This window comes from Palaemon carinicauda, chromosome 4 (assembly GCF_036898095.1).
Source record: "Palaemon carinicauda isolate YSFRI2023 chromosome 4, ASM3689809v2, whole genome shotgun sequence".
NCBI lineage: Eukaryota > Metazoa > Arthropoda > Malacostraca > Decapoda > Palaemonidae > Palaemon > Palaemon carinicauda.
This window is the reverse complement of record NC_090728.1, coordinates 164,854,633-164,877,915: the sequence shown is the minus strand read 5'-3', so window position 1 is coordinate 164,877,915 and position 23,283 is coordinate 164,854,633. Positions and strand designations below refer to the sequence as shown.

Here is a 23,283-nt window from a genome sequence, read left to right as displayed (position 1 = left end):
AAAGTAAATAAATAAATACCCTGGTCAGAAAAGGGTTGCGTAAGGGATTGGATGCACTTACGACGTAAATATAAGAAAGGACATTTGAATCATAAAATATTGACATTTTCTTTGCCAAAAATGCAATACAGTAATCTGAATTTCCAAAATTCTTAGCAGAGGTCATGATCCGCACTCTTTAATGGGTTTCCCCACTAAGGATGCTCCTATTATAGGCCACTTTTACACAGATTTTACAATATTCAATTACAGTGCAGTGCATAAAAGCATACCCAAAACAAGAAAATGTTATATTTAGTAGAATAAATGAATAAATTTGGAATAAATGACATGAACTTGACTTTAATGGTAGTAGGGATAGTGGATGGCTTAAGGTGAAAGTGGGGAGGTGTTAGTGTGGCTTAGAAAGGGAGTCCTCTCTATAAAAATATTGGTTAATGAACTTTCTGTAGTTCGTTCTTTTCTTTTCCTTTTATCTGGCACTTACTGTGATTTCTTTACCTTTTCACTAAAAACTGATTAAGAGGGTATTGTTTCTGCCTTTTAATAGGAGATGCTCCTGAAATGACTCCGTGCTTAATCTTTCAAGATTTTTTACCTCTGAATTTTTGTTCAATCTCCAAGGAAAAGAGATTTGTTCCAACACAGAATACTTACCTCGAACTACTTTCTTAGGAGAGCCTGGGGATCTCTCAATCACCGACCAAGAATTTTGCGTAATTGGCCCCCTCTCCGCTGCCTCTCAAGGGCGTTCTAGGGCGAAGGGATACACGCCCAGGAGCGACCCAGGTCACGCGGGTGACCATGCTTTCCAACCATTAAGCTTCTGGTTGCGGCGTAGATAACATCTCGCCGCTCTCTCTCGCTTATCCCGACCGTTCACCTTGTGTTCCCACGTGATTACTTTGTGTTCTGAACCCTTGTCCCATGTGTGCCCGTGTGTTCCTTTACCTTGTGTCTCACGTATTCCCGTTGTGTTCCTCACCTTTCCCTTGTGTCCGTGTGTCGTTTGTGTTCGCTTTTGCCATGGAACCTCAGCGTTGCTGTCCCGGGGCTCAAGCGGGTAAGTCTTGTGTTTTTCGGGTGCAACATCTTCCGGGGGTGGCCAGGACATTGGTAAGCGGCCCACGGGTGTTTCGGACCCGGACTCCATCGTTTGGAGGGCCCCGAGGACGACCTTCAGGTCTCCCTTGAGAGTGGAGGAGGACAGCGAAGGATGGTTCGACGGTCGTCCCATAACTCGTCCACCCCCGGCACCATCAGCCACGCTTCCGCCGGACTTCATGGAGCCGGTAACCCCGAATTCCAGACCCAGGACCCCCAGGAGGCTCGTGGTAGAGTCGGAAGTTTCAGTCTCCTCGTACTCCGATGAAGACTTCTCCTACGACTCCTATTCGTCGGATGGTTACAGCTATCGAGACTAGGAGGAGGAGGAGACGATCTAGGAGGAGGAGATCGAGCCCACACGACAGTCCGTCCAGGAAGAGGGCGAGGTCCTCGAGGAAGGACTACCGAAGTAGGTCATCGCCGCGGAAAAGGTATGTCACAAGGGTTCGACATCATGGAGAATCCAGCGGGTCGGTTGCCGCTCCAGTGACTGCCTCGGTGGCTACTGGAGCCGCTTCCGTTGCCCTGTACAGTGTCGCTTCGGCTCCACCCGTTCGTCGGGGGCAGCCGTTGGCACACTCGTTACTGCCCTGGCTTAGTAAGTCAGTGGAGCCGCCCGTGTGCGGAGAATCCCACGGGCTCGGCACAGTAACTCGTTACTGCCCCGGCCAGTAAGTCGGCGGAGCCACCTGTGTGCGGAGAAATCCCGCGGGCTCGGGACAGTAACGTGACTCAAGAGTCTTTGGTCACAGCGGTCCTGGCCAAGTTTCGGGTTTCGCCGCTGCCACGACCATCATGCAGTACCATCCGGGTAGACCCATGACGGCTACCTCCTTCCCGACGGCTCTACCCATGACGGAGGCGCCTACTCCATCATCCTACCAGGAGGAATGGGATGCCTCCACGCCCACGGATCCCTCCGCATTCGAGGAACCTGCCGACGCGGGGGTACGAGTAGTGGACGGTTTAATTGACTCGGGTGAGTGTTCGGTGGAGGAGGTCTCGTCCTACCGTAAGGTGTTTACTCTCCGACGGCACCATAAGTTGGACGAACCTCAACCAACTGCTGCGCGATCTTGGCTCTCGGGTCTGGGCAGGATGGTGGAGGATCCTGTGCAGAAGAAGCCTTCCTTGACCCTACCTTTAGCCCCCGATGTTGCCATGGGAATGGAACACGTGGACCTGTACGTCTCAGCCCCGGAGAATTCCCTGAGATCACAGGGCTCAAGCAAACTCCTACCGGGTCTCAAGACCCAGAGAAAGTTCTACGTGCCGGACGGTCACCATTCAGGGCCCCGCACGGTAGAAGACGTGGTCGTTACACTAAGCCAAGGCAACTCGGACGAACGTAGCCTTAGCGCGCCGGTGGTCTTCTCTCCAGCAGAGGCCTCCATGATGGAGGTCATCGCACAGGACGTCGTGAACGTCACCTCTTGGCTGGATTGGTGGGCCTGTACGCTGGCGGACTTTCAGATCTCATACGACCTCCCAGTGCCAGACAATCAGGCTCTTCTGAAAGAATTGATCCGTTCGGGGGGTAAAGCCATGAAATTTCTGACACACCAGTCCCTTACCCAGACTGCCAACTGGGTTCTGAGGAGAAGGGACACTATCCTAAGCCGACTTTCCCGCAAGCTCCCCAAGCGAGAGGCAAAGTTCCTTAGAAACTCTCCCATCTGGGCCAAGATGATGTTCCCTCTCCAGACTGTATCAGAGACGATGGAGAGAGTCAGCAGATTGAAGGTGCCAGCCGAGCCCAGGCACCAGTTGCCAAGGCGGGCCTTTGCAGGGAGACCTCCGGCGGACGGGGCCTACCCGCTTCCGCCCCCAGATAGGCAAGGAGCATCCATGTCTTCATGGCTCCAGCCTCCGCGGCCCTCCAGGGGAATGGTGCTCAACCCCAAATCTCCTATAGACCTAAGTTCTCCGGGTCAAGGAGAAGCCGGTCAAACCGCCTTCGTAGAAGGAGATAGGGAGAGAGGCCCCCTACACCTTCCCACACCCCTGGTGGGGGGATGCCTCAAACAATTTTGGCAAGCATGTCGGGACAATGGGGCGGACCCGTGGAAAGTTACTGTTCTCAGGGAGGGATACAGGATTCCCTTGTTGTCAGAGCCGCCCCCGTTGATCCCCGATCACCGAGGGGTATGGTTAGGTCCCAACGACTCAGAGAAGAAGGCAGCTTTACGGGCAGAGGTGGAAGTTATGCTGGAGAAAAGAGCCCTGCAACCCGTGCACGAGCCGCCGCCGGGATTCTACAGCAGACTCTTCCTGGTGGAGAAAGCGACAGGGGGTTTGGAAACCAGTAATCGACCTCTCGGCTTTGAACAAATTCATCAAGAAGACGCCCTTCAAGATGGACACACCGAAGTCGGTTCTGGCAGCCGTGAGAGAAGGGGACTTCATGATGTCCCTGGATCTCAAGGATGCTTACTTCCAGGTTCCCGTTCACCCCTCCAGCAGGAAGTTTCTCAGGGTAAAGTGGGGTCCCCAGACACTTCAATTCAGGACCCTCTGCTTCGGTCTGTCGACAGCCCCTCAAGTCTTCGCCCTGGTCTCGACCTGTGCACACAAGCAAGGCATCAGACTGATAAGGTACCTCGACGACTGGTTGTTGCTTTCAGCCTCAGAGGTAATCTTGAAAGAACTAGGGAGTCAACTGATGAATTTCTGCAAAGAACTTGGGATAACCATCAATTTCGGAAAATCCCATCTGGTTCCCACCACCAGGATGACTTACCTGTGGGTGGTGTTAGATTCCCAGCTGGTGAGAGCCTTCCCGTCCCAGGAGAGACTAGACAACCTGGACCAGGTGATGCGCCCGTTCCTGGCCGGTGCCCCAAGGAAGGCCAAGGATTGGCAGAGATTAGTAGGTCACCTGGTCTCATTAGAGAAGTTGGTTCCGCAGGGCAGGCTCAAACTCAGACCAGTTCAGTGGAACCTGAAGGACCTCTGGTCAAAGGGAAGCTCCCCACAGAAGATAATCCCGGTGTCACTTCCCTCCAAAGAAGCTCTCCTCTGGTGGTCCGACAGGTGGAATATGTTGCAAGGGATTCCGTTCGGCTCCCCTCCCCCGGAGATACAGCTCTTCACGGATGCATCGAAGGAAGGGTGGGGAACACATCTCCTCTAGGTAACAGCAGAGGGGAAATGGTCAGTGGAGGAAAAGGCCCAGCACATCAATCTTCTGGAGCTCATGGCAGTGCAGAGGGCATTGATAACCTTCGTCCGCCTCGTTCAGGGGAACTCGGTAGCCCTCATGTGCGACAACGCCACAGTAGTAGCGTACATCAAGAAACAAGGAGGGCTAAGATCAAGGGATTTGTGCGATCTCACAGCTCGGATCCCAGAGTGGGCCGAAAGGAACGACATTCTCCTATCAGTCAGATTCATTCCCGGAAAGAGGAACGTCCTGGCGGACGGGCTAAGCAGGAAAGGCAAAATAGTGGGATCAGAGTGGTCCCTTCACCCCCAAGTGGCACAGGATGTCCTCCGTCGTTGAGGCTCCCCAGTGATAGACTTGTTCGCCACAAGACTAAACGCAAAGCTCCCCGTGTTCTGCTTCCCGATACCGGATCCGAGAGCAGCCTTCGAAGACGCCTTCCAGCACCCTTGGGACAACCTCGACGTATATGCCTTTCCCCCCTTCGGGATGATCAAACAGGTGCTCAACAGGTTAAGGCAGTCAAAGTCCACAGAGATGTTTTTGGTAGCGCCCTGGTGGCCGGAGAGGGAGTGGTTTGGGGATCTGCAGGACCTAGCCATTCTCCCGCCGTGGCCCTTACCAGTAAGAGGAGACCTGCTAAGTCAACCACACTTCCAAAAGGTGCACGAAAACCCTCGGGCTGAGGCTTCACGCGTGGAGGTTATCAAGCGGTTGCTAAGGAAGGAAGGGTTCTCGGACAAAACAGCGGATAGGATGTCGGGGTACCTGCGGAAGTCCTCTTGTGTTGTATGCCAAGCTAAATGGACAACCTTTGTCAAATGGTGTGCCACTTAGAACCTTCAGCCCTTGGATGTTTTGGTCCACAACATCGCAGACTTCCTGGTACACTTGAGGGATGATCTAGGGGTCTCCATCCCAGCTATCAAAGGGGTTCGAGCAGCGTTAGGACAGGTGTTCCAACTTAAGGGCATCAATCTAGGGACCTCGCGTCACATCTCGATGCTCATCAGGAGTTTTGAGCAAATTGTGATCCCCGCACCTCAAGGGTTCCCCAGTGGGATGTGGCCAAAGTCCTCAGGGTCCTTTCGCGTCCTCCCTACGAACCTCTAAAGGATGTTTTAGACAAAGATCTCGCCCTCAAAGCCATCTTTCTACTAGCCTTGGCCTCAGCGAAACGAGTGAGCGAGCTCCACGGCCTGTCTTTCGAGGTATCCCACTCGAAAGGGTGGAAGGACATGACTTTTAAGTTCTTGCCAGAGTTCGTAGCAAAGACCCAGAACCCTGCAATTGCGGACCCGAGGTTCGAAGAGTTCTCTATTCCGGCTATTCCGCGCTCGGACAACCCTAGTGACCTCCTCTTGTGCCCCGTAAGAACCATAAGGAAGTACCTTAGTAGGACGGCCAAACTCAGACCGATGGTGAAGAGTTTGTTTGTGTCCACAGGATCGGTCAGGAAGGCAGTTTCCAAAAACACCATATCCTTCTGGCTGAGACAGGTCATAAGGAGGGCCTATGAGAATGAGGGCTCCACGGTGCCAGGTACCCCAAGACCTCATGATATTATAGGTCTTAGCACGTCCTTAGCGTTTGGCACCAACATGGCGGTAAGCCAAATCTTACGGGCGGGCACTTGGGCTAGGCAGTCCACCTTTACAGCCCACTACCTCAAGGACTATACAAGGAAGTCCTTGGATACCTTCTCCATCGGGCCAGTCATTGCGGCCATGCAACAAGTTTAGTAGTTTGGGCCCCGAGTTAGCCGTGGGAAGTAATCGTAAGCGACACAAGTTCCTCCTTACTTCCTTGCTAACCTCTATCCTTTTCCCGAGACACCACCCCCCCTTTTTCCCCATCCCTACATGAGAGATGGGACGTTAGAACACATCAAGTATGGATTTTGAATAAAAGGTGAGTTGTACATAAGGTAGACTTTTGCGTGCTTTCCCCTACTCTCCTGCCTCTCCCTGGGAGCCCCGGAACTAGCCCCCCTATCTACTGTAGTTCAAGGTCCCCAGTGAGTCTCGAACATTTCAATCTGTAAGCAACTCCCTCCTCCTAAAGTATAAGTCTCCTAAGAAAGTAGTTCGAGGTAAGTATTCTGTGTTGGAACAAATCACAAATCTTAAGTAATTTGTATTTTTCCTAACATACTTACCTCGAACTGCTTTCGGGTAATGGCCCTCCTATCCTGCCCCGAGTATCTTCTGGAGTTTGAGGAGGACTTAAAACATAAGCTTAATGGTTGGAAAGCATGGTCACCCGCATAACCTGGGTCGCTCCTGGGCGTGTATCCCTTCGCCCCGGAACGCCCTTGAGAGGCAGCGGAGAGGGGGGCAACTACGCAAAATTCTTGGTTGGTGATTGAGAGATCCCCAGGCTCTCCTAAGAAAGTAGTTCGAGGTAGGTATGTTAGGAAAAATACATATTACTTAGAATTTGTGATATTAGAAAATTTTGTTTGGTCACTAAATTGAATTCTGGAGCATTCAATTTCTCAGGTAATACTTAGTCGTGAAAGTAACTTCTGGGAGTAAATTTAAATTTGAGAATATCTGTCCATTTGTCAACACACATGATTTTACATTGTGAAAATAATCGTTTTATTTTTTAAGATTTTGTTAAATTAGTAAGAAAGTATCCTTTGGTTATGCACTGCTTATTGGGATTTCTTCAGTTTACTAATAGAGATCATCTGGTATTCATGATTTATATTCAAAATTGATAAGTCAATACAAAGCTCAACCCCTTTACACAAAACTTGTAGAAGTGGAACCTACCTCTCAACCTTTATAACATCTTGAATAAATTCCCTACAGGCACTCTGGCTTCATTTCCAATAGAGCTTAGTCTTCAGGGAAGGCCAAGTCTTGCTTACTGGCTATGAAGTTCAGCTATAACATGGAAACTACTTTGGTGTACAATTTATAAACAGAGATGTTGCAAAGCAGTGACCGGTAAAAAGAAATATGCATAGAGTGTGTGCCTCCATATGCTTAGCTGTTTCATTTTGTATTCATTGCTATATTTTGGAGTGACTCGTCTGCCTTATTATTTACTAAATTTTTTGTTTGCTTTGTTTGCATGACATAACCTGGTCTGATTTTCCATCATAGAATACAGCCATGTAAGGTAATTTTTGAATGCTAGGTCTTGAGAGTTATGTTTTGATAGTTCAGTAGATTTATTTTACTGTTGGATGACGAGGAGAAAGGTTTCCTTTTTTGGTTTTGCCATTTCATTACTTTAATTGCCTTTAAATGCAAAAAGTAACAATGAGATCACTATATTTGCTCAGGATCTGAAATGATTAAGTTTTTAGATCATATACCGTACACATGCTGTATTGGTTTAGTCTTGCAAACATTTGTTTTGTGTATGCTAATGATGCTACGTTGCATTGATCCCATCTGCAAAGTGACGATTGGTGGTTGCTGAATCTCTTAGGGGCATGACTCGGCCCCATTAACACTTAATTTGAGGTTACTTCAAATTCATGCTACTTTTTTGTTTCTCGATCATAGAGTGACAGAGATGAACCAGCCAAGACTCCCTTTCCAATAGGCAGTCACATTTAAGAATCCTACAACTCTAAAAACAAATCTTAGGACCCCAACTAGGACTACCTTGAAATTGACATTTTAAGAAGTCACCAGTCCCTTCAAGAACCAGGGCCTCCCCTTCAACCCCATCTTAGTTCTTGCAGAGGCGTTGACTATACTCCTCCCTTTCGTTCCTCTGCCGGACAGTCTAGGAGAGGTGGGGATAGAAAGAATCAGAGGACGCTTAAGGTGGCAGTCCCTTCATAAGTGTGCCACAAGTTAGGGGTTGCCTGTAGAGCAGTGGCAGTTGCATGGAGCAAAGAGTGGACAGTTAAGGTTTTTCATACCAGTAACCGTCTACCTTTCATTAGCTCTCACTTGAAATCTGAGGATATTGTCATCAAACCCATCAAATTCAACCGAAGCCCCCACCATTCAGGTGGAAGTAGAGAATATACGGGAAAAGGATGAGCTGCAGGTCTCCAGGCTTCTTCAGTTGGCTTTCCCTCGTGGAAAAGTTGATAGGACTGGAGACCAATCATCAATCTCTTCCCCTTGAACATGTTTTTGTTGCAGATTCCTTTAAAGATGGAGACACTGAACACCATACTTGTTGTAATAAGGATTGGTGACTTCATGCTGGTGATCAAAGTAAAGGACTCCTATACTTCTAGATCCCAATCTATCGGGCACATAGGAAATATATCCGCTTCATCCTTGAGGTGTTCATGGTCAAGGTCCTGTGCTTTGGACTTTTTACCACTCTGCAAATCTTCACAAGCATTTTCACTCTGCTATCAGCCCAGCAACGGCATACATCTGCTTTAGTATCTATTCGACTGATCCTGACTTCTTCCCGCGAGCAACTACTCCAACACTGGGACCTGCTTCTAGCTTTTTGCCATGATCTGGTGTTTGTTGTGAAGTGTGAGAAGTCACATCTCATATCTAGGTGTGGTGATTGATACGACTTCAGCAAAAGGCTGTCCATCAGCCTTCATAATCAGCAAATTCAGAAGAGTGGTGCAGCCTGATCTTTCACAGCAAGCACTGCTGTTTCACCAGTGGTAAAATTTGTTAAGTAATCTTACATTACTGGAGAAACTGGTTCCGTACAGGGTACTTGATCAGAGATCTCTTTAGTGGTGTCTGAAATACACTGGATTGTTACCAGTTTTGGTGAAGCAAGGTGTCCAGAACAAACTATCCTGGTTGCTGGATGATGAAAACCTCTTCAAAGGCTTATCTTTGAAGTCTCCTACTCTAAAAATGCTTCTCTTTTCAGACGCATCAAAAAAGGGATTGGGCTTCTACCTCAAGAATCAGACAGAATTGGGGTATTGATCCCACATGGAGAAATGGCTGGACACCAATGTGTTGGAAATGAAGGCAGCATTGGTGGCCCTGCAGTTATTCCAACAGCATCTGATAGGCCATTTGGTAGCATTAGCATTAATGAGCAACAGCACTACTGCAGTGGCATAAAAAAGGAAGAGAGAGTTACTGTTACACCATATCCGTAAATTGGTAAAGCTGGCACACTCTAGGGCAATGGATAATGGTTTGATTTATTCCAGGCAGAAAGAATGTGGTAGGTGACAAACTTAGTTGCCAGGGACAGGATGTGAGTCCAGAGTGGTCCCTTCATTCTCAAGTGGCGAAGAGCCTTTTGACTTTGTGCAGTTCCCCATCAATTGACCTATTCGCCACTCGCCTTAACAAGAAACTCCTGGTATTCTGCTCACCCGTTTTGGACCCAACAGTTACAAAATAATTTCGTCAGCACGTGTAAACTCATAAAGAACCTATATTTATTTGGGTGGAGATTCAGATTAGACCACCCGACCTCACACTTGAATTAAGGGATTGGTTCCACTCTAGCCTTCAAGAAGAACCTTTAAGCGAGTCAAATGTTGAAGGCTGGTTTCTAGAACCATCATACAGTTCAACCTTCTTCACCCACTATTTGCGGGAGTACACCCACAAGTCGTTATTGTGGTAGCTGTTCAGCAGCTTATGTAGTGAACCTACTGTACCTCCTTCATGAGACAATAACCATTTTGTTTAAGATAGAGGTTGCAACTTAATTCTAATTGAGAAGTAAGAATATCCTGCTCCTTTTTCTCATTCCTTACCCCTTTCTTGATGTGCAGTGTTCATGCTATTATTCCCTGAATTGGACATTGATGTTGGTAAGCTTATGTGGGGTTGGGTATAATTCAGGTGTATGAACCTATTACAGTATGGATAAATATCAACACAACATCGTGTTCAAATAGAAATACATTTCTACCTCATACTTGGGATCGAACGCTAGCCCCTTCTAATGAAAGGCCAGGTCGAAACCAACCATGTCACGAGAGCCCATAAAAGAAATTGGAACCTGACGCTACCAGCTGTCCGAGGATTTACCTGGCGAGACATCAGTCTCTTACCAGCGAGTTTTACCCAATTTCCCGGGCCACCACGTGACACAATTGGTAGTAATTCATTCAAATTACCCCCTAATGAGTCAATATGGATAAATATCAACACAACATCGTGTTCAAATAGAAATACATTTCTACCTCATACTTGGGATCGAACGCTAGCCCCTTCTAATGAAAGGCCAGGTCGAAACCAACCATGTCACGAGAGCCCATAAAAGAAATTGGAACCTGACGCTACCAGCTGTCCGAGGATTTACCTGGCGAGACATCAGTCTCTTACCAGCGAGTTTTACCCAATTTCCCGGGCCACCACGTGACACAATTGATAGTAATTCATTCAAATTACCCCCTAATGAGTCAATATGGATAAATATCAACACAACATCGTGTTCAAATAGAAATACATTTCTACCTCATACTTGGGATCGAACGCTAGCCCCTTCTAATGAAAGGCCAGGTCGAAACCAACCATGTCACGAGAGCCCATAAAAGAAATTGGAACCTGACGCTACCAGCTGTCCGAGGATTTTCCTGGCGAGACATCAGTCTCTTACCAGCGAGTTTTACCCAATTTCCAAGTATGAGGTAGAAATGTATTTCTATTTGAACACGATGTTGTGTTGATATTTATCCATATTGACTCATTAGGGGGTAATTTGAATGAATTACTACCAATTGTGTCACGTGGTGGCCCGGGAAATTGGGTAAAACTCACTGGTAAGAGACTGATGTCTCGCCAGGTAAATCCTCGGACAGCTGGTAGCGTCAGGTTCCAATTTCTTTTATGGGCTCTCGTGACATGGTTGGTTTCTACCTGGCCTTTCATTAGAAGGGGCTAGCGTTCGATCCCAAGTATGAGGTAGAAATGTATTTCTATTTGAACACGATGTTGTGTTGATATTTATCCATATTGACTCATTAGGGGGTAATTTGAATGAATTACTACCAATTGTGTCACGTGGTGGCCCGGGAAATTGGGTAAAACTCGCTGGTAAGAGACTGATGTCTCGCCAGGTAAATCCTCGGACAGCTGGTAGCGTCAGGTTCCAATTTCTTTTATGGGCTCTCGTGACATGGTTGGTTTCGACCTGGCCTTTCATTAGAAGGGGCTAGCGTTCGATCCCAAGTATGAGGTAGAAATGTATTTCTATTTGAACACGATGTTGTGTTGATATTTATCCATATTGACTCATTAGGGGGTAATTTGAATGAATTACTACCAATTGTGTCACGTGGTGGCCCGGGAAATTGGGTAAAACTCGCTGGTAAGAGACTGATGTCTCGCCAGGTAAATCCTCGGACAGCTGGTAGCGTCAGGTTCCAATTTCTTTTATGGGCTCTCGTGACATGGTTGGTTTCGACCTGGCCTTTCATTAGAAGGGGCTAGCGTTCGATCCCAAGTATGAGGTAGAAATGTATTTTTATTACAGTATACTTCCTTTTTACCGGGTATCCAATAAATCAGCAAGAGCGATTAACCTACACCCTTCAGCCAAGCTTTATTTATTCTTTAAATATTATCTAGAATTCGTTGGCAATTACTGATATAATATTTGCAGTGTGCACTCCATTGGTGATCATTTCATCGAGTTCTATACCTAGTTTAAAATAGTAAATACTGTATGTTTCTGAATTTATGTCAATTCGTATCATGCAGAATAATTTCATTTTGAAGAAAATAAACTTCAAACAAACTTATTTACTATTACTGTGCATCAGCTGTTGTTGGTAAGTTTCCTGCACTCCATTTGTCAGATTCCAGCGAATATAGTGTGTTGTGGTGTAAATTTACCTGAAGAAATATATAAGAAATAACAAAATTAGAAAATGATGTAAAAATAAAAATCAGAAAATACTATTATAAGAAAAGGTTATTGTATATAAGAAAGTTGTTACTATGTTTGTATATTTTCAGTATCTCACTCGTAAAACACTTTCGACAAACAGTGCAAATATTTTCAATACCTTACTTAAAAGACATATTAGACAAAAAGTACAGTAAATGGAAAACAAGTGCTTAAAGCAGTTAACGAAGGAAACAATTTACTCTCCACAATCTGGCTCTGAAGCAGGATTTTGGTGAAACAAATGTTTTACTGAATTGTATTGAATAGTAATGCATGTAATATTATGTTGGTATCATATCAAGTAAAGACAGTGGATACAGTATACATCTTTTCCATTGTTTACATTTATAAGGTGATCATGACTATGGTTTCTTTATTGATTGATTAAGATAAACTACCAAAGGATTTTACTTACTTGCTAAAAGAAACAAATATTACTTAAACTATGATACTTACTTTAGCATAATCAGGTATATAGGTTTTAGTAAAAATACTTTTTCTCTTATATTTTATTTATTGCCTAGTTTCACATCATATCAAAGGTTAGGGGTGCTTGATTACAAAGCTTTGGAAACCAACCTTTTCTTCTAATTCTTTAGGTATTTTTTCATGCAATTTGGTTTACTTTTTCTTTAATTGAATATACCATCAACCAATTTTTCTTTTTGTTCTCTAGTTTTGGACACTGCTTTCCCTGAGAACAAACCGCTTGAGCATTGTTTTTCTTTTCTAGCTTCAGCTGCAACTTGTTTACTTAGATTTAATAATATATTTCCTTCCTGATCTTTTGTGAAAATAGGTAAAGTGTAATAATGTATCAGTCATTTACTTAACATCATTTGTAACAATTACGGTAATTGTTTACTACCGTACGAAAGTGGAAATTCAAGGAAAACATCTGTTATCTGAATTGGTGATTCATAACAAAAGGCTGTTTTTTATTCTGTTTTTTATAACCAAATGCATTACTAAAGTCACTTATTATTCTTTGGCTTTAGGGGAAAAGAGGTTAGTTTATTATGATTTGGTCTCAAATAAAAAAAACTTGCTTAATACACGAGATACATAATAGAATAATTATTTGTAGTGGGTTGAAAATTTCCGGGTCCCACAGTATGCAAGATCGCAAGAGTAAGCTCATAAACATTAATGGTTTTTTTCCCTTAACTTTTTTAAACCAACAGATATTGTTTTCATTCTATGTCTAGCATGTCTGTGAATTGTTTATAATCTATTGGGTGATATAATATGAGATTTGAATAAGGTTTTAAGGCATTGTTAAAGGGTCAGCTTATACAATGGCACTTTGATTATCTGAAAACAGGAAAGTCCTGAGGTCGGTCCTGGTTTAAAGGACTTCAAACAAATCTTTTATACCAATGCTCTTCACTGGCCTGCTGTCATCAGAATGGATTAATATACATAACATTAATACACACATACTGAATGTATAATATACTTGAAAAAAAAGTAAAAAGATCCTCTGCCATTCTTAAATTACTGTATGCCATACACACAAAGACCATAAACAGACGTAAGTGGAAGGACATGTCTGAGGTATTTGGTCTGCAGTGAACTAGTATTGGTTGATGATAGTAATACAAATTCCTGTACCCTATTTTGTACAGAAGTGTACCTACACTTAATACAGTACTACTGTAGTAGACAATGAATGATACATATAATAATTCCTTACTTTCATTCTTGTGGTTAACCTACCCATTGCTATCAGAGGTCTCCCTTAAATTTTCTAGACAAGGCAGAACAAAATAAGGCACAAAATGCCCAAAAAAAGAGCAAAACCAAAATTTTAGATTGCATATCATAAATAAGGATGGTGAACCAAAGCTAAAGTGATGCGCAATGCACTACTGTACTCTGCAGCATTAATTGCTCTCCACGTCGGCAAGTAGTTCGTTGTATCAACGAACTAAATGTTGTATCCCAATTTAGGGTTATGAAGATTTTCTTATGTACCTTATCGGAGCCCCTTGTTAACGGCGGATTGTCCTAACTCGAGGACCTCCTGTATAAAGAATATAAATCTGTGATATGGGGAGGGATTAATGTGATCCTTTTTTTTTTTGTACAGCCTATTTTTGTAGGAGTCAGTTTGACACCATACACTTTCAACATATGCTTGAAGTGATTTATTTAATGCAATTTGATGTCTCCAATAGTGCGTGGTTGCTAGTATTACCAACATGAAGACTCCTTGCCAATATTTTGTTCTTGACATAGTACTGAATTCAATGAAAAAGGATGGAAAATAAGAGAGATTTAAGCATGACAGTAGAGAAAACACTATCACTAAGTTCAGCACTTGTCACAGACAAATGTTGTGAAAGACTTGGTTACTTATAACATTTTACCCATTCAACATTCGATATTTTCTATTAGAGGTAATTTATATCCAGTGTCTCCGAAGAGTAAAAGTCCAGCTGGTGTTCAAAGGGTTAATTTACTTGCGTCAGAAGTTTGTACAGCGAATATATCTTGCGCACAACCTACTGTTATTGCTAGGTCAGCAAATGTGTTTTACGCACAGCCTATGATGGCTGCGTCACCATTTGGGATATTGCGGTTGGTAAGGGAAGAGTTGGATAACCATTTTTAATGAAATATTCAATGAACAATATGACGAATTATATTTAGTGTGTTCAGGACTCTTACTTTATATTCAGACGATATTCGGGAGTCTACGTAGCAAAAGCCTATGAATAAGATTTTGGAATTGTACCTTGTTTCTGTACTGTCATTTTACTAAAGAAAAAACATCTAAGTTTAAAGTACAGCATCTGATTTTATGAAGAATTGTAGGAAAGGTGTTATTTGATCTAGCAATTAGGCTAATATTTTCTTGCAATGGACCTCCCCTATTGTGCTCTACTCTCCTTGGAATAGAAGTGCTTTTTGTTTGTTTCAGAATGTTTGATTTATTCATTTAATCATCAAATAATTTTATTTCTTGTGATTTTTTACCATGTCAGTTTTTACACTTCATCTGTTAGGTTTACTGATTTTGTGATGAAATTCATTCAAATTTTGTAAAGTTTGTCCTGATATATAGTGATTATGATTTGTAAGCAAATTAAATTAGTTTCTAAGGATAACAGCTCTTCCTGTTGTTGTCAGTATTAATTGTATTTTTTATGAATTATGTAGTATTCTGATATTAAGCACTGATTGAGTACATATTTTTCTTCATAGGGTACAGCTCATAGTTCGAACATGAGAGGGTGTTCTGCTACTAGTCCAACAGCAGCTGCTCAGTCTCCCAGATCAAGAGGCATTGGTGGCCTTCAAGGAAATTATAACAGGTATGCTTTTATGAACAGATGCTTTTTGAGAAAGAATACTCTTAAAGATTTCTGGTTAAGTAAAAGGTTTATATTTAGATCGATATTATTATGCACTAATTAGTATCCTAATCTTACTTAGACGTACTCTGAAGGTAAAGGGAGCCATGGTCTCTGTGTTTAAAAGTTGAAGGAATATAGTTGGAATCAAGGAAAAGTAAGGTATAACTGGGATTTCAGAGATAGGTTGGAGAGCGGAAACAAAACAAGTCAAATAATCAGTTATCCACGTAGGATATGACACATTGGTTTTGTATGCGTGTATATGTATACAGGAGGTCCCCAACTTATAATCATTAGGAGATACAAACACAAATCCAACTGGAAATAATAAAAATTAAGAAATACAGTAATAAAACAATATATTTAATGCAGTAAGCAAAAGAACATTTGTAATAACCTGATATCTATTTTATATGAAACTCAATTATTTGTTGAATTTTGTAGCTGGAAATCATAGGCATTGGGATTTAGGTTAGACCTACCCTAGGCCAAAATTTAACAAAATTCAACTTGCAAACAATTCAACTTACAAACAGCTTCTTGGAACGTATTAAGTTTATAAGTTGAGGACTTTATATATCTATATACTGTATACAGTATGCCATTCTCTAAATGTGGTAGCCTATTGGAAACGTGCCTGCATGGCGATTACCTGATTTGGGTTCAATTCACGCTCGATTGTTTCTTGTAGTGTCTACAACCTCATCATCCTTGTAAGCTAAGAAGGGGGGAGTTTTGGGGGATCCTGTAGATTTAACTGCTGAGTAATCAGCAGCCATTGCCTGGTCGTAGCTATGGTCTGGAGAGGGTACTTGGGCACTAATCATATGGATATATAGTCAGTCTCCAAGGCATTGTCCTGCTAGCTAGAGCAGTGTCACTGTCCCTTGTCTCTGCCATTCATGAGCGACCTTTAAGATATGTTACAGTGGATTATGTGTTGATAACTAAAAGAATGTTTGGAAGATTGAAAGACATGCACTTGTTTAGGGGTATGGCTAATGGTATGTCTGATCATTTTTTGGTGGAAGGAAAATTAGTTGTAGCAAAAGAGTAGGGGAATGTAAAAGGGAGCTAGTGAAGGTTGAAGAGCTAATAAAACCAGGGGTAAAAAGTAAATATCAAGAAAGGTTGAAAATGGCCTATGACAGAGTGAAAGAAAGAGAAACTGGTAATTTAGAGGAGGAGTGGAAGTTAGTAAAAGAAAATTTTGTTGGGATTGCAAATGATGTGTATGGCAAGAAGTTTTTTGGAGGCAGCATGAGGAAGGGCAGTGAATGGTGGAATGGAGTGAAGGTAAAAGTGAAAGAGAAAAAGAGGGCTTTTGAAGAATGGCTGCAGAGTAATAGTATAGAGAAGTATGAAAGACGTAGAGAGGAAAATGTGGAAGTAAAGCACAAGGTAAGTGAGGCAAAGAGGGCAGCTGACCTGAGGTGTGGTCAGGGATTGGGTCGTTCGTATGAAGAGAATAAGAAGAAGTTTTGGAAAGAAGTGAAGAGAGTAAGGAAGGCTGGTTCAAGAATTGAAGAGACAGTGAAAGATGGAAATGGAAGGTTGTTAAAAGGAGAGGAGGCAAGGAAAAGGTAGGCGGAATATTTTGAAAGTTTACTGAATGTTGAGGATAATAGGGAGGCAGATATAATTGCTGTTGCAGGTGTTGAGGTGCCGGTGATGGGAGATGAGAATGAGAGAGAGATTACAAGAGGGGAAGTGAGGAGAGCACTAGATGAAACGAGAGTAGGAAAAGCATCTGGTATGGATGGTGTGAGAGTTGAGATGTTGAAGGAAGGGGGTGTGACTCTACTTGAATGGTTGGTGAGATTGTTTAATATGTGTTTTGTGTTGTCAATGGTACCAGTAGATTGGGTTTGTGCATGTGTTGTACCACTATATAAGGGTAAGGGAGATATGCGTGAGTGTTGTAATTCAAGGGGTATTAGTTTGTTGAGTGTAGTTGGAAAAGTGTATGGTAGAGTACTGACTAATAGGATTAAGGATAAAACAGAGAATGCAATCTTAGAAGTACAGTGTGGTTTTAGAAGAGGTAGGGGTTGTATGAATCAGATTTTTACAGTTAGGCAGATAAGCTAGAAGTATTTAGCAAAAGGTAAGGAGGTGTATGTTGCGTTTATGGATCTGGAGAAAGCGTATGATTGAGTTGATAGGGAAGCAATGTGGAATGTGATGAGGTTATATGGAGTTGGTGGAAGGTTGTTGCAAGCAGTGAAAAGTTTCTACAAAGGTAGTAAAGCAGGTGTTAGGATAGGAAATGAAGTGAGTGATTGGTTTCTGGTGAGAGAGGGGCTGAGACAGGGATGTGTGATGTCGCCGAGGTTGTTTAACTTGTATGTTGATGGAGTGGTGAGAGAGGTGAATGCTCGAGTGCTTGGACAAGGATTAAAACTGTTAGACGAGAATGACCATGAATGGGAGGTAAATCAGTTGTTGTTTGCAGATGATACTGTACTGGTTGCAGATGATACTGTACTGGTTGCAGACGCGGAAGAGAAGCTTGGCCGATTAATGACAGAATTTGGAAGGGTGTGTGAGAGAAGGAAGTTGAGAGTTAATGTGGGTAAGAGTAAGGTTATGAGATGTACGAGAAGGAAAGGTGGTGCGAGGTTGAATGTCGTGTTGAATGGAGTGTGTGTTTAGGAGGTGGATCAGTTCAAGTACTTGGGGTCTGTTGTTGCAGCAAATGGTGGAGTGGAAGCAGATGTACATCAGAGAGTGAATGAAGGATGCAAAGTGTTGGGGGCAGTTAAGGGAGTGGTAAAAAATAGAGGGTTGGGCATGAATGTAAAGAGAGTTTTGTATGAGAAAGGGATTGTATCAACTGTGATGTATGGATCGGAGTTGTGGGGAATGAAAGTGATGGAGAGACAGAAATTGAATGTGTTTTGAGATGAAGTGTCTAAGGAGTATGGCTGATGTATCTGGAGTAGATAGGGTTAGGAACGAAGTAATGAGGGTGAGAACGGGTGTAAGAAATGAGTTAGCAGCTAGAGTGGATACGAATGTGTTGAGGTGGTTTGGCCATGTTGAGAGAATGGAAAATGGCTGTCTGCTAAAGAAGTTGATGAATGCAAGAGTTGATGGGAGAAGTACAAGAGGAAGGCTAAGGTTTGGGTGGATGGATGGAGTGAAGAAAGCTCTGGGTGATAGGAGGATAGATGTGAGAGAGGCAAGAAAGCGTGCTAGAAATAGGAATGAATGGCGAGCAATTGTGACGCAGTTCCGGTAGGCCCTGCTGCTTCCTCCGGTGCCTTGGATGACCGCGGAGGTAGCATCAGTAAGGGATTCAGCATTATGAAGCTTCATCTGTGGTGGATAACGGGGGAGGGTGAGATGTGGCACCCTAGCAGTACCAGCTGAACTTGGTCGAGTCCCTTGTCAGGCTGGGAGGAATGTAAAGAGGAAATTACCCCTTTTTTTGTTTCATTTGTTTGATTTCAGCTACCCCCCAAAATTGGGGGAAGTACCTTGGTATATGGATGTATGATGACATCTGGGTAATGGTCTTCTGTTGGTGGTATTGACTTCGCGGGCAACGGCTGTGATAATTTTGTTGGAAGTTGTTGTTAATATACTGGTGTTGCCTGCTGGTGGGCAGGGTTGACCATGAGTAGCTGCAAGATAGCAGTGAAATTATTATTATTTCTAGCCTAGCTACTACCCCAGTTGGAAAAGCAGGATGTTATAAGCCTAAGAGCTCCAACAGGGATAAATAGGCCTGTGAGGAAAGGAAACCAGGAAATATAAACTACATGAGAAGTAATGAACAATTGAAATAATATATATCAATAACAGTAACAATATTAAAATATATCTCATATGTAAACCATAAAACTTCAAAAAACAAAGAGGAAGAAATAAGATAGAATAGTGTACTTGGGCGCACCCTCAAGCAAGACAACTCTAACCCAAGACAGTGGAAGACCATGGTACAGAGGCTATGGCACTACCTAAGACTAGAGAACAATGGTTGGATTTTTTATTGTCCTTCTAGAAGAGCTGCTTACCATAGCTAAAAAGTCTCTTCTAACCTTACCAAGAGGAAATTAGCCACTGAACAATTATAGTGCAGTAGTTAACCCCTTGAGCGAAGAAGAATTGTTCGATAATCTGTATTGTCAGGTGTATGAGGACAAAGGAAAATGTGGAAAGAATAGGCCATCATGAATCGTTTCAAGTTAATGTCTTCCACAATTAAGAAGAAAAGAAAAAAATAGACAAAGGAGAATTTCTACAGTTTTCATTTTGAAATTACTGAAAATTAACTGTGGAAAACATTGTCAGGTAGTGAGAAGCAAGTGTGGGACGGATGGCGGCCCGATGACTGACCGTTGAGTTAGTTGATGAGCCAGGCAATGGGCAGTATGTGTCCAGTGATGAGAAAAAATACACTCACATAGGTTTATGGAGCAGTTTGGGGATAATGAGTGTATCATTTTGTGGCTGAAGAGTGACACAAGCAAAATACTATCCACTAATATCAAAGCGCTAACAGCATCACACTGCACAAATATTTCACAAGCACCGCACCATCACTGTAAGAGCCACATGTAGTTGAGCGATAATGGCGGCTCGATATAAATGTTGAATAGTTTAGTCACTGCACCATGGTGACTTGAGATAATATCTTGTGTGGGAAGTCAGAAAATTCCAAGTCTTATATTTTTTACTCCATACAGCAACAGGGTCTATATATAGGTGCTTTATAAGGCAAACAGGTCGTGCCCAGAGAAGCGAGAAGAGTTATCATGTGCATTCACACAGTGGAGACAGGGTTGCTCATATATACAGTAATCTACACGTACTTCATACATTTATTTTAATGAAAATAGTGTTCATGAACTTTTTTTTTTATTTTATACAATTGAAATTTTTTTGTATTTTATCATCCCATGACCTGTTCTAGACTAACGTATAGTTTGGATTAGTCATGAACACCAGTCACTTTTTTTCGATGGTTCAACATCTCTTGAGTTTTATTTGATTAGTAAAGAAAGAATTTTATTTAAGTAAATTACCCTTAAAGTTTCCAAACACTAATAGTATTCATGTTTCTGGTTGATGATAAAAAAAAAAAAAAAAGTGTTAAATACTATGCAATAACTGATTTTTTTTATCCTTCCTTCCAGGAATGTTAATAGAGGATTGGGGCGAGTTAATATGGGAAATACGGGCAGTCCTTCAAGAGATGACTTTCCTTCTTTCTCTGTAAGTATAGTGTCTGAAATCTTTATTACAATATGTTAGTTGTTCTTACACAAATACAAACCATTCGCTCTTTACTATTGCTATATTTTTCTGGCGTAGCTGGAAACTAGCCCTAACCATTTATGTGAGGTAAACAACCCGCCGCCAATTAGTGGTTAGAACAGTCGCCTTGCTCTTTCGTGCTACCCCCCAAAATTGGGGAAAGGGCCTTGGTATGTGTATGTACAGTATGTATGTTTGGCCTTTTTTTTTGATATAATCTGACTGAGAATTTCTGTTTTTTGGATTTTAACATTTTTAAGAAACCTAAGTTTTATAGATAAGATTTGAATTTCTATTTATTGCAGATTTTATCTTATTTATTATTTATCTCATATTTATTATATTTTTTTCATAAATTTTCCTCCTAAATTTAATCACTCCAGCTCTATAAGAGTCGAGCTTGACTTATTTGGATGGTGAATTTCCTCCCTTTTAATAATGATGAATAATAATTTATAAATTATTTTATAAGTGTATTTATGGATGTGTGGAATGCATCGAGTGATTTTGCTTTCTTTATTATGGAATTTTATTTTGTTTATGTGCATTATGGTTTACTAGTTTGCTCCTGGAACATATTGAATTGTGTGATTGTGTGGGGAAGTAGCACAGATACTGTTGACCATACACTAGACCAGAACATCTAAAAAAATATACGCTTTGCCACAGTTCCTCGAGCCAACGAATAACTCCAGTCAAGTTCATAAAAGTAAAATATAAATCCTTTTCTGGTCTGGGTTTTAATCATCTGAATCAACATCCTTCAAGAGCAATCCAATTCACATACAGTACATTGTACAATCCGTGTCATCATCATTCTCCAATCAATACTTTAATAGCTATGCAAATCAATTGTTTTCTGTCTTGTCTGAAATATCTTCTGTCAATAATAGTCACTAGCTTTCAACAAAAGTGGAGAGAAAAGAGGAAGTGTAGTCTGTATTTGAAATAGAAAAAAGAAACTTTCAAACTCTCCTTGATAACTAACTTGCACTACAACCGAAATGATTTAAACAAAGTTGATTTATTACAAACGATCATTACACTAACTACCCCTTTCTCATGCTCTCGAGGGTATGGTAAAATAAAACATCTTTGTTGAAAATAAAACTTGATAAATCAATCCTCCAGAAGTTGAAAGAAAAAGATTATTCAAGATGACTGAAATCTTTGAGGAAATGTTGAGGTAAACTCGGAAGGAACTACGAAACTATTACGAGGAAACTAACTTTATTATAACTTGGATATTTTTTGTTATAATTCAGTCAAGTTGCTGTTAACTAAACCAAAAATAGTGCAGAAAAGTCAGTACCTGGCTGTATATAATATTACAGCATAGTATAAAAAGACGTGTAAAACTTTGTTTATCTAGCATTAAGTATCATCTGGGGCATAAAAATATTATCTGGGGCATAAAAACCGCTGTTTGTTCCAACACACAGACTTGCCTCAAAACACCTTTTTTAGGAGTTACCTGGAACCTCCTCTCAAACGACCAGAGTTTTGTGTAGTTTACCCTACTCCCATTTTCTATAGTGGTAGGCCTAGCTCGGGAAAACGTGCCCTGAGGGCAAACCAAGGTAGGCCACCTGCTTCCCAGGTTGCACCTCTTCAGTAAGTTTTCTGATCGCGTCGTGTTATCACACGCCGCTCAGTTCTCAGTGCGACCCCCTTTGTGTTCATCACCACGTGGTTACCACATGGTCTTTAGTATCTTTCCGCGCGATTAGGGCTATTGCTGTGTGCTTTTACCTTCATTCCTTGTGCTTTTATTGGTGTTTAGTGCTTTTCTTTCTTTCGTGCTTGTGTCTAGCGGGCTTTGTGATTGTGTGCTATGGAGCATGCTCGCCGTTGTCCTGGGCCTAGAGCAGGTAAATCATGTGGGGCTTTTTTTTGTCGAAGCCCGATGTGGATCCCCATTCTTTGTGTTCCTCGTGTAGAGGTAAAGTGTGTTCGCCTTCGGACACGTGTCTGGAATGTGCTGGCTGGAGTGAGGTCCAATGGGTCAAATTTGGGACCAAGAAATAGAAGGCTACGAAGCGGTCTCCGAGGAAAACAAGTTTGTCTTCCCCTGCGACTTCTGCGGGCGAGGGATCAGGTAGAGTTCCTTCTTCCCCTACCCAGAGTAGGGGACGAGATAAGTCTGTGAAAGGGAGAAAGTTGGTGCCTCTTTCCCAGGGGAATGGTGTTACAGGCATTTCTTCTTCTTTCATGGCGAATCAGGCGTCTGTAAGTTTGTGTAGTGGGGGTCCGAGGGACGTTGCTCTCGTGCAAGAGGAGCGCGTCTCGGGGGAGGACCCCATGTGGAATAATAATGTCCCATTTTTTTCGCCAGATTCTTGGGTTGATGTCTCAGGCGCTTCGGCTGCGGAAGGTGCCGTCGATAGAGAAGATTCCCCACAAGAAGATCCGTTGGCATGGGGTGTGCCAAGGACTCCGTCAAGGTCTCCGTTGGATATGGAGGAGGGCTTGAGCGAGTCCTTCCCTTTCATAGATCGTCCGTCGTCGTGTATGCCGCCTACTTCAGCAGTTCCGGACGAATTTTTACAACCTTCTACGTCTGGAGTA

The 23,283-nt window shown here is 42.7% G+C and overlaps 1 protein-coding gene across 5 annotated transcripts in view; it reads left to right on the top strand.

Annotated features, from left to right (window-relative positions):
• The window catches only part of LOC137640148 (UDP-N-acetylglucosamine transferase subunit ALG13-like), a 210,799-nt gene that overhangs the window by 61,143 nt on the left and 126,373 nt on the right, over positions 1-23,283 (top strand). For all 5 annotated transcript variants that reach the window (XM_068372647.1, XM_068372645.1, XM_068372646.1 and 2 more), the window contains exons 12-13: positions 15,299-15,408; positions 20,595-20,673. In XM_068372647.1, coding sequence (XP_068228748.1) covers positions 15,299-15,408; positions 20,595-20,673 — 189 coding nt within the window. The remainder of the gene's footprint in view (positions 1-15,298; positions 15,409-20,594; positions 20,674-23,283) is intronic.